The sequence below is a fragment of the Dipodomys ordii genome, unplaced genomic scaffold, assembly GCF_000151885.1.
Source record: "Dipodomys ordii isolate 6190 unplaced genomic scaffold, Dord_2.0 Scaffold13, whole genome shotgun sequence".
Classification (NCBI taxonomy): Eukaryota; Metazoa; Chordata; class Mammalia; order Rodentia; family Heteromyidae; genus Dipodomys; species Dipodomys ordii.
In genome coordinates, this window is record NW_012267229.1 from 13,234,802 (window position 1) to 13,250,005 (window position 15,204).

Below are 15,204 nucleotides of genomic sequence, written 5' to 3' on the forward strand. Positions count from 1 at the left end.
GGTCGTGGGGCTTGAACTCTGGGCCTGGGCACTGTCCTTCAGCTCTTCAGCTCAAGGCAAGCGCTCTACCACTTGAGCTACAGCGCCACTTCCTGTTTTCTGGTGGTTTATTGGAGATAGGAGTCTCATGGTCTCTCCTGCCCGGGCTGGCTTTGAACCTCGATCCTTAGATCTCAGCCTCCTGAGTAGCTAGGACTACAGGCGTGAGCCACCAGCGCCTGGCTTCTTTTCTTTCTTTTATGCTAGGGATCAAACTCAGGGCCTTATGCATGTTAAGCAGGTACTATAACACTGAGCTATAGTACCAGCCCTTAAATTCTAACCTAAGAATGTCTTTGGAGTTATTCTACGTAGGTCAGAGTTTTCTTTTTTCTTTTCTTTTTTTTGGCTGGTTGTAGGGCTTGAACTCTGGGCCTGGGCACTGTCCCTCAGCTCCTCAGCTCTTCAGCCCAAGGTCAGCGCTCTACCACTTGAGCTACAGCACCACTTCTGGTTTTCTGGTGGTTTATTAGAGATAAGATTCTCAAGGACTTTCCTGCCCAGGCTGGCTTTGAACCTCGATTCTCTGATCTCAGCCTCCTGAGTAGCTAGGATTACAGGCGTGAGTCACCAGCGCCCAGCTGGTCACAATTATTATTATTATTATTTTATGTATTTTTTATTATTATTATTTTATTATTATTATTATTTTATTGATAGGTCTCACTGTGTAGCTCAAGCTGATTTTGAACTCACAATCTTCTAATCTCAGCATCCTGAGTACTGAGATTATATGTATATACATTACACCCAGCCTTTGTGCTTCTTTTTGAAAAGGGGAACTTCTACCATAAAGAGAAATCCTAATCTTTTAGGGAAATTAACTCAGAATTTAATGAAATTATGAAAAAATAATTATGAGCTAAGAACTGTTTACAGCTGTGAAGAACAGCCATCAGAGATACACCATCACCATCCCAAGCCCTTTTTTGTTTCTATGAATGGAGGTAGAATGAACACTTCAGAGTTCAGAGAGAGTATTAGTGAGGAACTTAAAGCCATCTCTTTCATTAGTTGATTGCAATGGAGCAAACTCATGTAAAAGGTGATAAGAAATACCAGATCATTTTTTAAGAGCTCAAGTAAACCTTACTTCAAAGCTAAGCTAGGCAGAAAGATCTATGAGACTCTAGCTTCAAAATAACCAGTAAAAAGCCGGATTGGAGGCATAGCTCAAGTAGCAGAGTGCCAGCTGTGAGCAAGAAAGACAAATCAATCAAGAAGTTATGAGTTCAAACCCCTATACAGGCAAAAAATAAAAGCTTAAAATTAGAAATATTACATACATAGAAATCTTTATAAACTTAGAGTGAATTACTACTAAGTTGGCCCAAATACACAAAATTTGTCTATAAATATTTGTGCAGCATTGTTACTAGTATCAAAACTGGAAACAAGGCCAGGCACAGTGTCTCATGTCTGCAATCCCAGCTATAGAGAAAACAAATAGAATTATGGACTAGGCTGACCTGGGCATTAATGCGAGACCCTATTTGAAAAATAATGAAAGCAAAATGAGTTGGGGTGTATGGTTTTAGTGGTAGAGTATCTACCTAACAAGTATGAGTCCCTGAGTTCAAACGTAAGTACTACCTTAAACAAAAAATAAAAATGAGGGCTGGGAAGGTGGCTCAGTGGTAGAGCGCTTGCCTTGCATGCTCAAGTCCCTGGGTTCGATTCCTCAGCACCACATAAGCAAAAAGAAAAAAGCCAGAAGTGGCGCTGTGGCTCAAGTGGTAGAGCACTAGCCTTGAGCTGAAGAGCTGAGGGATAGCGCCTAGGCCCAGAGTTCAGGCCCTACGACCGGACCCCCCCAAAAAAAATAAATAAAAATGATTTAGTGTATGGATATGAAAAAACAAGAAATTAGTAGAGCTATTGGGACCATCTGGAGTAGGGAGAGTAGAAACTGTATTGTCCATGGAGGGTTATTTTAATAATTTTTTTTTGTTTTGGTATAATTTGTTTAGTCTTCTTTTTTTCTTTTTCTTCTTGTGGTTGTCATTTAAACATCCATCGTACAGATACAAATTCAAAGCACGGGAACTTGATCCCAGAATTCTTGAAGGTGGACCCATCTTGCCTAAGAAACCCCCCGTGAAACCGCCTACTCAGCCTATTGGCTTTGATTTAGAAATTGAGAAAAGAATTCAGGAGCGAGATTCAAAGAAGAAATCAGAGGATGAACACTTCGAGTTTCATTCCAAACCTTGCCCTACAAAGATTTTGGAAGATGTTGTGGTAAGAATAGTTGAGGCTCTGAAACATTCAAATGATACTGTGCACAGGGCACTATTAGTAGTTGGAAGTGATAAGACATAGCAGAAGGGAATTTAAGGTATAGGAATTCAGGAAATGATATTTTTCAGAAGATTCAGGAGGTACTTTATGGAAGAGGCAACATTTGAACTGACATTGACAGTGTGCAGTAGAGTTGTCATGATTGTGATGTTGTCATGTTCCAGGAACTGCTCTGTACTCATTTTTACACAATGGTCCTTCAGTGTCTGTGGGGAATTGGTTACAGGACTACCTCTCAGATCCCAAAATCTGAAGATGTTCAAGTCCTTTAAATAAAATACTGCAGTATTTTCATGTAAACTATACACATCCTACCATAATTGTTCATTAATGTACTTTTTTGGAGGTCTTACTATGTTGCTTGATCCGGTCTTGAGCCTAAGGGGTCAAGAGATCCTCTTGTGTCATTCTCTTTAGCAATTGGGACTATAAGCATATGTAACCATGCCTAGTTTACTCTTTTTTTGGGGGGGTGAGGAGGAGAGGGTGCTTGGTTTAGAGTTAAATGTGTTTTTTGGTAAAACTAAAATAATATATTACTTTTGAGGCCCTATTTTTGTTCATATTCTGAGATTAATATTTTCTAGTGTTAAAAAAGTCATAAACTGGTGGCTCACATCTGTAATCCTAGCTACTTAGGAGGCTGAGATCTAAGAACCATAGTTTGAAGCCAGCCCAGGCAGGAAAGTCTGTGAGACGCTTATCTCCAGTTAACCACCAAAAAACCGGAAGTGTCACTGTGGCCCAAAGTGGTAGAGTACTAGTCTTGAGTAGTAAAGCTCAGGGACAGTGCCTAGGCCCTGAGTTCAAGCCCATGACCAAATAAATAAATAAATAAAAATTAAAAAATTATTATACTTAGAAATAATTACTGTATCTTCTTGAAAGTTTTGTGTATGATATTCCTCTTCTAGACATAATGCTCTTGCCACTCTTTTACTATGAAACACATGTACTACAGGCCAAAGTCTATTAGAATTTTTTTTTTAATTGTAAAGGTGTGATGTATAGAAAGGTTACAGTTACATAAGTAATGAGTATATTTCTTTATAAAATGTTGCCCCTTCCCTCATTTTCTCCCACTTTCCCTCCCCCAATTCTCCTCCAGAAAAATTTTTATGGAATCTTCCCAACCAAAGTACCCATTTCTAACAGTTGTACTTTCTGTATCATTATACTGGGCACTGTTCTTCAGCTCAAGACTAGCGCTCTACCACTTTGAGCCACAGCACCATTTCCAGTTTTCTGGTGGTTGATTGGAGATCAGAGTCTCACAGACTTTTCTGCCCTGCCTGGGCTGGCTTTGAATGGTGATCCTCAGATCTCAGCCTTCTGAGTAGCTAGGATTACAGGCATGAGCCACCAATGCCTGGCTTATTCCCATTTTTAAGACAAAGAAATTGACACCTTAGTCCTGGGATTACAGGCATTTATTACCACACCTAGCTTTCATTTGCTTTTAGAACCTAATCTAAAGATATTTGGAACTAAAACTTCAGAGTGGTTCAAGGTAATAGAGGCAGAAATAGTTTTGTTAAGTTGAAAGTAAAGATTGGGCTGGGAGTGGGGCTTAGTGGTAGAGTGCTTGTGTAGCATACATGAAGCCCTAGGTTAGATTCCTCTGTACCACATAAACAGAAAAAGCCAGAAGCGGTGCTGTTGCTCAGTTAGTAGAGTACTAGTCTTGAGCAAAAGAAGCTCAGGGACAGTGCCCAGGCTCTGACTAAGCCCCAGGACTAGCAAAAAAAGAAAAAAAGTAAAGATTGAACATGTAATAATAACATTCTAGAGGCTGAAACAGGAGTTAGAGGCTATACAGTAAGACCCTGTCTAAAAATAAATAAATAATTAAAAGTAAAGATTGAGCATTTGTTTTGCATGGTCTAAAATATGAGATTAAAAGTCATTCTAGCTGGGTACTGGTGGCTCATGCCTGTAATCCTAGCTACTCAGGAGGCTGAGATCTGAGGATTGTGGTTCAAAGCCTGCCTAGGCAGGAAACTCCTTAAGGCTCTTTTTTTTTTTTTTTTTTTGGTCGTGGGGCTTGAACTCTGGGCCTGAGCGCTGTCCCTCAGCTCTTCAGCTCAAGGCGAGAGCTCTACCACTTGGGCTATAGTGCCACTTCCGGTTTTCTAGTGGTTTATTGGAGATAAGAGTTTCATGGACTTTACTGCACGGGCTGGCTTTGAACCTCGATCCTCAGATCTCAGCCTCCTCAGTAGCTAGGAGAACAGTAGCTAGGAAACTCCTTAAGACTCTTATCTCCAATAAACTACTCAAAAAAGCTGGAAATGGCACTAAGGCTCAAGTGGTAGAGAACTAGCCTTGAGCAAAAGAGCTCAGAGATAGGGCCCAGGCCCTGAGTTTAAGTCCTATGTCCAACAACTATAACAAAAATCACTCCAAGGAGAGTCTAAACCTGTTCTAAGCAGTTGTATCATTGCTAGAATTAAATAAGTGTCCTTTTAGAATTCAAGGTATAAATTATCATTTATTAGAGTCATTTAAAGAATGCTTACTGAATGGCATATACTTATCAAAGTCTGTTTTAGGCATTAGAGTTTGATGTAATAAAATAGTACCCACCCTAAAGTAAGCACTCATAGTCTAGCCAGAGAGTTACACAATTTAAGTTGATTATACTGGCTGAGATTTGAGGATCGAGGTTTGAGGCCAGCTCTAGCAGAATCCCAAGAGACTCTTATCTCTAATTAATCACTCAAAAACCAGAAGGGGAGCTGTGGCTCAAAGTGGTAGTAGAGTGTTAGCCTTGAGAAAAGAGCCCAGGGATAGTACCCAGGTCCTGAGTTCAAGCCCCATGACCAACAACAAGAAAAAAAGTATATTTCTTTTTAGACAATATCCTGCCTTCCTTTGCTGTCTCCCAGACGTATAATCAATTTTGTATATACAGTCTGCCCTTTGTGGGTTCTGTATCTCTGACTAGATCTATCTACCATAAACAGAAAATACTTGGGAAAAAGTACATTCATACTGAACATACACCCACTTTCTTCTTGGTCAGTATTCCCTAAAACGACTATTTGCATAGCATTTACATTGTGTTAGGATTATGAGTAATCTAGAGATGACTTAAAGTATAAGAGGAGATGTGTATAAGTTATATGCAAATATACTGTTTTGTAAAGCAACGGAGCATCTGGATCTGGGATCCATGAGAGGGTCACTTCCGTAGGCCTGGGAGTGGAGGGATTTATTGACATGATACATGAAATTTTCCTTAAGAAAAGGATTGTAATCTTTTACACAGCCTACTGGAGGTTGTTCTGGGATGTCTGATTGAGTTGCATATTCTTTCTAGGGTGTTCCTGAAAAGAAGGTACTTCCAATTACTGTTCCTAAGTCACCTGCCTTTGCATTGAAGAACAGAGTCCGGATGCCTACAAGAGAAGATGAGGTGATTCTTTGGGAATAGAGCCTTTTTACCTTGTGTATAGGCAAGCTAAGCCTTAACATTGAATCAAAGGCAATCACAATTGTCTGGAGTTGTCTTTAAGAATGATACAAACTGGGGCTGGGAAGGTGGCTCAGTGGTAGAGCGCTTGCCTTGCATGCCTAAGGCTCTGGGTTAGATTTCCCAGCACCACATAAGCAAAAAGAAAAAAGCCAGAAGTGGCGCTATGGCTCAAGTGGTAGAGTGTTAGCCTTAAGCTGAAGAGCTGAGGGACAGCACCCAGGCCCAGAGTTCAGGCCCCATGACTGGACCCAAAAAAAAAAAAAAGAATGATACAAACAAAAAGCAAAAGACAAAAAAACCCACAAAAGGATGATATAAGCCTGATGCTGGTGGCTTATGCCTGTAACCCTGGCTCCTCAGGAGGCTGAGATCTGAAGATAGCAGTCCAGGAGACTCTTATTTCCAGTTAACTACAAAAAAAAAATCCAGGCTGGGCACCAGTGGCTCACTCCTGTAATCTTAGCTACTCAGGAGACTGAGATCTGAGGATCATGGTTCAAAGCCAGCCTAGGGAGGAAAGTACGTAAAACTCTTATTTTGAATAAACTACCAGAAAACCAGAAGTGGCACTGTGGCTCAAGTGGTAGGGTGCTTGCCTTGAGCTGAAGAGCTGAGGGACAGTGCTCAGGCCCAGAATTCAAGCCCCATGGCCAACCAAAAAAAAAAAAAAAAAAGGACCAGGCCCAGGGCCCAGGTCTGAGTTCAAGCCCCAGGAGTGGACCTATGGCTTAAGTAGTAGAGTGCTACCTTTAAAACACAAGAACTCAGGGACAATGCATAATTTCTTATAAGTACCGCGCGCGCTAACCGATTGTGCAACTGGAGCTCCGTCAATGCATAATTTCTTTTTTTTTGGTCTGGTTGTGGGGCCTGAACTCTGGGCCTGGGCGCTGTCCCTCAGCTCTTTAGCTCAAGGCTAGCACTCTACCACTTGAGCCACAGCGCCACTTCTGGCTTTTTTCTTATGTGATGCTGAGGAATCGAACTCAGGGCCTCAGGCATGCAAGGCAAGTGCTCTACCACTGAGCCACTTTCCAGCTCCTCAATGCATAATTTCTGAGTTCAAGCCCTAGAACTGACACACACAAGAAAAAGAATGACATATATACAGCAGGTGAAGTGGTAGAGTACCTGCCTAGCAAGAGGGAGGACCTGAGTCCAAACTCCAAAAAAAAAGAAGAAGAAGAAGAATAGGAACATTTAGTGCTGGAGGCATGGCACAAGTGGTAAGGGCCCAGAGTTCAATTTTCTGGTATGGGAAAAGAAAATACATTAAACTTTAAAAAACAAATTCTTTTCTGAGAGCAAAGTAGTACTTTTTGCTCTCTGTAATAACTGATTATACTTTATGAAAATGATAGGAAGGAGTTAGAGGCTTGCTTATTTCCATAGCTGTGAAGTCAGTCTGTCTTGATCAAAAGTTGCCAATTCTTGTCCTTTAGTTCGCCTGAGTTGTTGTGACTATTCAGGTATATCCACATTCTCATATCTTCTTGATACCCACGGGCACGTAGATAATTATGGTAATGCTTCATGGAACATTGATCATATTAGCTTCTTATTATTTGAGTTTTTATTTTAACTTACATTTTGTGTGTGTGTCTTTTCTTTTTTGGTTCTGGGGATCAAACCCAGGAAGTTGTCCTTGCTAGGCAAACACTGCCACTGAGCTACATCCAGCCCCATATTAGTTTCTTATTACTGCTCCCATTTTATTTATAAATATCCAGAATTATGATAATTTAAAGCAGATCTCAATCACAAGCCTTTTTATAGGTTCATTTGGAACTAAAATACAGAGTAATCTTATGTTACTTACTTGAACACAAACAACTTACTTGGTCCTATTCTGGGTTTGGCAACTATTAAGTCCAGTCACATGTTTTGGTAGAGTCTGGAGGCTGGATCAAAAAAGAGGCTAAAGTGTCTGTATGTTTGGTTTGTATGTCTGCTTTCTTCTGACCTTCATTTTACTTATATATATCTAATCTTAGTTTTCCAACATTCCTATGAAAAGCTTTAGATCTTCTAAGAGTAATTGTGTTAGTTCTTTATCAAGTGCTTCCACATTGCTTTCATCCCTATTATGTAGTAGTAGCTGACTTTAGCAGTCTCTCCTTGATAGAAAAGGAATCTAAGACATGTATGGTTAAATGACTTCTTTAATTACTGATGTGTCTCTTTTGCCTTCAAATTCAGAGTGAGGAGGTAGGAGAAATGAGAGTCTTGTTTATAAACTCAATTTCTCTATTAGGAAGAGGATGAACCAGTAGTGATAAAAGCTCAACCCATGCCACATTATGGAGTACCTTTTAAGCCTCAACTCCCAGAGCCAAGAGCTGTGGAAATATGCCCTTTCTCCTTTGACTCTCGGGACAAAGAACGCCAGCTACAGAAGGAGAAGAAAATAAAAGAGCTGCAGAAAGGAGAGGTAGGTGTTTCCATTTCTTTAAAAAAAGTAGCACAATACTATCCTCTGATTCCTCAAATTGAACCTTTTATGTAGTCCTTGTAACTATAAAATCAGTGACTTTCATTGATCACTGTAAGACCTCTCAGCAATATGAGGAGGGCAAGTAATTTAGTTGTGTTTGATACAGGGAGGTTAAATTACAATGCCAGATAGTGGCAATACTAAAAGGAAAATATAGGTTTTCTTTTGGGCAATTATTCTTTTCTGGTAGATAAGGCTGTTTTGAAAACTTAACCCTACTCTCTTTTTTAAGTTCATCTATATTTGTGGTAGCAGATAGTGCTTTCCTAGTTAGAAAGTATTTTACTTTGTTGTGTCTTGTTTTTGAGATTGAGTCTGTCTTGGTAGCCTGAGAGCTAGTAACAGAGAATCTGAGTGAGTCTTGGGATTACACTTCCCTGGTATCATGCTGGGTGAGAGTTCTTTATCTTAAGTCTCATTTTCTTTTCTATTAGGTACCCAAGTTTAAGGCACTTCCCTTGCCTCATTTTGATACTGTTCACCTGCCAGAGAAAAAGGTAAAGAATGTGACCCAAACAGAGCCTTTCTTCTTGGAGACTGACCGAAGAGGTGCTCAGAAGGAAGAGCTATGGAAACACCAGGTGGGAGATGGGAAAGTAGCTAAGTGTATGTTGGTTGTGTGGTTGGTTCTACTATACTGAAAGCTTCTAAGCTGATATACTTGATTAAAGTAGTATACCCTTAGCTAAGAAGAGTCAGTGCGCTTTTCTGTAAGGGTCTAGATAGTAAATATTCGGTTGCATGTGTGGCCTCTTCCACAAGTGCTACGTGTATGTGTGTGTATATGACTGTGCATGTGCATGCATGTGCATGTGCATATATAGTTATAATAAATCATCTGCTATCATTTTTTCCATAGGTCCTGGGGATTGAACTCAGAGCCTGGGTGCTGTCCCTGAGACTCTTTGTGCTCAAGGCTAGCCCTCTACCACTTGAGCAACAGTGCCACTTCTAGCTTTTTTGAGTATTTATTGGAGATAGAGTTTCATGGGGACTTTCCTGCCTGGGCTGGCTTGGAACCTCAATCCTCAGATCTCAGCCTCCTGGTGCCCAGCCTATCTCTCTCTCTCTCTCTCTCTCACACTCTCTCTCTCTCTCTCTTAAGTTCAAGTACAGGGGCTTGAACTCAGAGCCTTGAGACTGTTTAACTTTCTCTCTACTACTTGAACTGGCTACATCACTAGTCTGGATTTTTGGTGGTTATTTGGAGATAATCTTGGGCTTTTCTGCCTGTGCTAGCTTTTTTTTTTTCTTTTTTTTTTGGGTTCTGGTCCTGGGGCCTGAACTCTGGGCCTGGGCACTGTCCCTCAGCTCTTCAGCTCAAGGCTAGCGTTCTACCACTTGAGCCACAGTGCCACTTCCGGCTTTTATTTTCCTTTTTGCTTATGTGGTGCTGAGGAATCGAACCCAGGGCCTCATGCATGCGAGGCAAATGCTCTACCACTGAGCCACCATCCCAGCCCCTTGTGCTAGCTTTTGATTGTAGTCTTCCATGTCTCAGCCTCCTGAGTAGCTAGGATTACAGATCTGAGACATTGGCAATCCATTCATTGCTGTCTTTAATAACAAAGCAGTTCAGAAACATTACAACTTGAATTATTGCTGTGGTAGTCATGAAAACTTGTGTGTTTGCCTAACTGACAGACTTTCTTCCCAACAGCTGGAAGAAGAACTGAAACAGCAGAAAGAAGCAGCTTGTTTCAAGGCTCGTCCAAACACTGTCACCTCTCAGGAGCCCTTTGTTCCCAAGAAAGAGAAAAGATCTGTTGCTGGTAGTATTCTATATATTATTAGAGGATTGGGGCACAATGTCAGAATTCCCAGGGAATATTGGACTCAGGAATGCCAGGGCAATGCTGTGACAACCAGATATGTTTGACTAGAGGATGGTAGCTTTTCTTCCCTAGACCCACCCAGTCTTTTGCTTTTGTTGGAACCTTGCACCTTCCTGGCACTGTAGAAAGTATTGATATACATAAGCCTTGGCAGAAGCAGCTGGCATTTCAACAGTAGATACAGGTTTTTTCCACCCAAAGTTAGAGAGGACCAAAAACGTCTTTCTACAGATCACTCTGAAGCAAGCCATAGATATAAAACATTTGATGGGTATTATATTTGGAAATTGAACTTGAACATCTGTCGTTAAGCCACCCTGTAGGATTTTTTTTTTTCTTTTGCTAGTTTTGGGGCTTGAACTCAGGACCTGGGCACTGTCCTTAAGCTTGTTTTGCTGAAGGCTAGTACTCTACCACTTGACCCACAGTGCCACTTCCAGCTTTTTCTGTTTATGTAGTACTGAGGAGTCAGACCCAGGGCTTCATGCATGGTAGGCAGGCACTCTACCACTAAACCACTTTCTCAGCCTGACCCTGTAGTTTTGAGCAAGCTATTTTACTTCTGTGGATCTTGCTTCTTTCCCGTTTATACTAGATGATTTCCAGAGGCTCTTCCAACTTTTAAAATTCCAAGACATGTTACAGGTGATTTACTCTACCTTTCTTAGTACTCAGGCTTTTGCTTATTGTTTTGTTATGCCAGTCTTGGGACTTGAACTCAGACCTGGGCCCTGTGCCTGGTCCTTTTTTTTTTTTTTTTGGGTCGCCTGAACTCTGGGCCTGGGCACTGTCCCTCAGCTCTTCACCTCAAGGCTAGCACTCTACCACTTGAGCCACAGTGCCACTTCCGGCTTTTTTTTTCCTGCTTATGTGGTGCTGAGGAATGGAACCCAGGGCCTCATGCGTGTAAGGCAAGCACTCTACCACTAAGCCACCTTCCAAGCCCTGCCTGGTCCTTTTTTATTCAAGGCTACCACACTACTACTTGAGCCACAGCTCCACTTCCAGCTCTTTTTGGTGGCTAATTGGAGATAAGAGTCTCATAGACTTTCCTGCCTGGGCTGGTTTTGAACTGTGATCCTCAGATCTCAGCTTCTTGTGAAAAGCCATACTCAGGCTTTTGTTGCTATATGTGTCTCTGCCACTTAATTCAATCCTGTGGGGTGGAAGGGGTGTTAGGCTTATGCAAGTACTGCTTGTGCACCAATATTCTCTCTCTGTGCTTAGAGGGCCTTTCTGGTTCTCTAGTTCAGGAACCTTTTCAGCTGGCTACTGAGAAGCGAGCCAAGGAGCGGCAGGAACTAGAAAAGAGAATGGCTGAGGCAGAAGCCCAGAAAATCCAGCAGTTGGAAGAGGCTAGGCAACAGGAAGAAGAGCAGAAGAAGGAGGAGCTGGCCAGACTACGGAAAGAACTGGTAATTAGGCAGCACGCATAGTGACTAACTCAGAGTTGTCTTTGTTTTTTTTGTTTTGTTTTTGCTATACCAGAACCTTATGCATACAAGGCAAATATTCTTATCACCGAGCTACATCCCAGTCCTTTCTGATTTGAGTTGTTTTTTTTTTTTTGTCAGTCATGGGGCTTGAACTCTGAGCTTGGGCGCTGTCCCTGCGCTCTTCAGCTCAAGGCAAGCTCTCTACCACTTGAGCCATAGCTCCACTTCTGGTTTTCTAGTGGTTTATTGGAGATAAGGACTTTCCTGCCTGGGCTGGCTTTGAACCAGGATCCTCACATCTCAGCCTCCTGAGTAGCTAGGATTACAAGTGTGAGCCACCAGTGCCTGGCTTTCTTTGGTTTTTCTTCAACATGTGGTCCCCATTAAGAAACTTTTCTTAGAGATTTTTTTTTTTTGGGTCCAGTCGTGGGGCTTGAACTCTGGGTCTGGGCGCTGTCCCTCAGCTCAAGGCTAGCACTACCACTTGAGCCACAGCACCACTTCCGGCTTTTTTATTTTTGCTTATTTGGTGCTGAGGAATCGAACCCAGGGCCTCAGGCATGCAAGGCAAGCGCTCTACCACTGAACCACCTTCCCAGCCCCTCTTAGAGAATTTTTAGAGTAAGCCAATAGCATTATTCTAAAGCACAATTGATGCCAGTTACTACTAATCTGTCTTGAATAGATGGGACGGGTCCTCTAGAATAAATGGGACAGGTCCTCTCATTCCTGTTTATTGTTGGTTTTTGGTTTAGTCCATGTTTTTGGTGAATGTTAAGAATCTGCCAGCCATGGAAGTGGTGTTGTAGCTCAAGTGGTAGAGCACTCGCCTTGAACTCAAATGCTGAGGGACAGCGCCCAAGGCCCAGAGTTCAAGCCCCATGACCGACCAAAAAAAAAGTAAGAATCTGCTAGCCAGGTGCTAGTGGCTCATGCCTATAATTCTAACTATTCAGGAGGCTGAAATCTGGGGATCACACTTGAAGTCAGTCCCAGCAGGAAAGGCCAGGAGACTCTTATCTCCAATTAATCACCAGAAAACCAGAAGCTGTGGCTTCTGTGGAGCTGTGGCTCAAAAAGTGGCAGCGTGCTAGCCTTGAGCAAAAGAGCTCAGGGACAGCATCTAGGCCGTGAGTTCAAGCCCCACCACTGACACCCCCCTACCCCCCAAAAAAAATCTGCTTTGGGCTTTTTTTTCCCTTTTTTTGGCTGGTTAATCAGAGATAAGAATCTTAACTTTCAAAACCCAGCTGATTTTGTTTTATTTATTTATTTATTTTGGTCGGTCGTGGGTCGTGGGGCCTGAACTCTGGGTCTGGGCACCATCTCTGAGCTCTTCAGCTCAAGGTTAGCACTCTACCACTTGAGACATAGTGCCACTTCTGGCTTTTTCTGCTTATGTGGTGCTGAGGAATCGAACCCAGGGCCTCATGCATGCAAGGCAAGCATTCTTACCACTGAGCCACCTTCCCAGCCCCAACCCAGCTGATTTTGAACCACTGTCCTCAGATTCCAGCCTCCTGTGCAGCCTCCTGTACAGACCCGAGTCAGGCCAGTAAGTTTAACATTTTACAATGACAAATTCTGAACTTGTAACTTTGCTTCCCTGTAATTCACTACAGCCCCATTACTTCCTAGTAAGTCACACTGGAGGTAAAGTTTGACATTCTTAGGACCTAATAGAAACTTATTTGAGTTTTCATACTTTTCCATCTAACTGTGTTATCTTTCCCTCTTTCATTTTGAATTTGTGACTGGAATCTATAAAACTAGCCATGTTCTTTAAAAGAAACTGAAAAGCTGGGCTCTGGTGGGTCATGCCTGTAATCCTTACTACTCAGGAGGCTGAGATCTAAGGATCGCAGTTCAAAACCAGCCCAAGCAGGAAAGTCGGTGAGACTCTTATCTCCAATAAACCACCAGAAAACCGGAAGTGGTGCTGTGGCTTGAGCTGAAGAGTTGAGGGACAGTGCCCAGGTCCAGAGTTCAAGCCCATGACTGACCAAAAAAAAGAAAAAGAAAAAGAAAATGAAGAGCAGCTATAAGCACAGCTCTCCAATCATGTCCCTGTCAGTGGTAACATTGGTTTCCTTACTCTGCAGGTGCACAAAGCAAATCCAATACGCAAATACCAGGCTGTGGAGGTGAAGTCAAGTGACCAGCCTCTGACTGTGCCCGTTTCTCCTAAGTTCTCCACTCGATTCCACTGCTAAGCCCAGCTGTGAGCTATGGATACCACTTGACAACAGAAGCTGCTTACATCACACCAGGCGTGGAGACAACTTCTCTAGACTTCTACCACATCTAACAAAGTTGTGGACATCAGTTTGCTGAAATTGTTTTGTACAGTTTTTAGGCTAATGAGACTCAATCCATCTATGCCTTAGTCAAACATCTTGTAGTTTATTTCCTTTAAATATCAGTTGACTCTTAATATGATCTTAACTAGAACTTCAAGTCTCTGTGTCAGCACAGTGGAATTCTGTTTCCTCTTATCCCCTTCCTTTTTTTTTATATATATTTTATTTAGGAAATAAACATAGTTTTAAGTCCTGAAATAGGATTTAATTCATGGTTTTACTGAGGAACAGACTCTTCTCTTTTCTGCACAAAGTAGTTAACGAGCCCTGTGCTATGGAGAACCTCCTTCTGCACCAATAAGGACATGCAGCTATCACCCCAAACAGAGGTTGGGTCCTCCTTTCCTTTTTTTTTCTTCTTTTTTGTCTGTCACGGGGCTTGAACTCTGAGCCTGTGCTCTGTCCCTTAGCTCTTCAGCTCAAGGCTAACTGCTCTATCACTTGAGCCACAGTTCCACTTCTGGCTTTCTGAATGGTTTATTGGAGATAAGAGACTCACGGACTTTCTGCCTAGACTGGCTTTGAACCAGGATCCTCATATCTCAACCTCCTGATTAGCTAGGATTATAGATGTAAGCCTCTGGCACCCGGTTTCCTCCATTCTTTATACTGTGATAAATCTCATTTTATTCTACTCCATGTATTTTGTGGTGGATTCTTAGAGCTTTTATTTCTTTTCTGGCCACCTCTCATTTTTTTCCCACCCTTCTGCTCTGCTCTTGATCATTTTGTGAGTCCATCCTACATAGCTTTTCCTCTGCCTATGTCAGCAGATCTCTTAACAATTCATTTATATCTGGCATCATTTTCTCATACATCTTTTCTGCTTCTTATTGTTCTAGCTGGGACAATAAGTTCAGTCCTCAAATTGAGGGATTTTTGTTGTTGTTTCTCTTCAGCACAATCATTTGTGTAGTGTTTAATTCTCTCATACTGACTCCTGACATACCCTCCCATTTTTCCCAGAAACTCAGACTTCTGCTTTTTACACACAAGTTCATGTTCTTTATTACTTTAGGCCATATCCTTGAAAGGAGTTGCATCTTTCCACACTCAGACATTACTTAGGAATCTTCCTAAATAAAGAAAATATCCCGAGATAAAAATGTACCTAGTTCTGTTAAGAAATCTGGCTGCCACTTTGGAAATTTTGTGACATTCTTTTTTTTAATATATATTTTTTGTGATATTCTTTTTTTTGGGGGGGGGGTCTGGTTGTGGGGCCTGAACTCTGGGCCTGGGCGCTGTCCCTCAGCTCTTC

The 15,204-nt window shown here is 41.9% G+C and overlaps 1 protein-coding gene across 1 annotated transcript in view; it reads left to right on the forward strand.

Moving 5' to 3' along the window:
- Positions 1 to 14,167, forward strand: part of Tpx2 (TPX2, microtubule-associated) — a 73,557-nt gene extending 59,390 nt beyond the window's left edge. The window contains exons 7-13 of the mRNA XM_013010666.1: positions 2,064 to 2,280; positions 5,663 to 5,758; positions 8,073 to 8,249; positions 8,747 to 8,893; positions 9,973 to 10,084; positions 11,375 to 11,562; positions 13,686 to 14,167. Coding sequence (XP_012866120.1) covers positions 2,064 to 2,280; positions 5,663 to 5,758; positions 8,073 to 8,249; positions 8,747 to 8,893; positions 9,973 to 10,084; positions 11,375 to 11,562; positions 13,686 to 13,796 — 1,048 coding nt within the window. The 3' untranslated portion in view covers positions 13,797 to 14,167. The remainder of the gene's footprint in view (positions 1 to 2,063; positions 2,281 to 5,662; positions 5,759 to 8,072; positions 8,250 to 8,746; positions 8,894 to 9,972; positions 10,085 to 11,374; positions 11,563 to 13,685) is intronic.
- Positions 14,168 to 15,204: the final 1,037 nt, after the last annotated feature.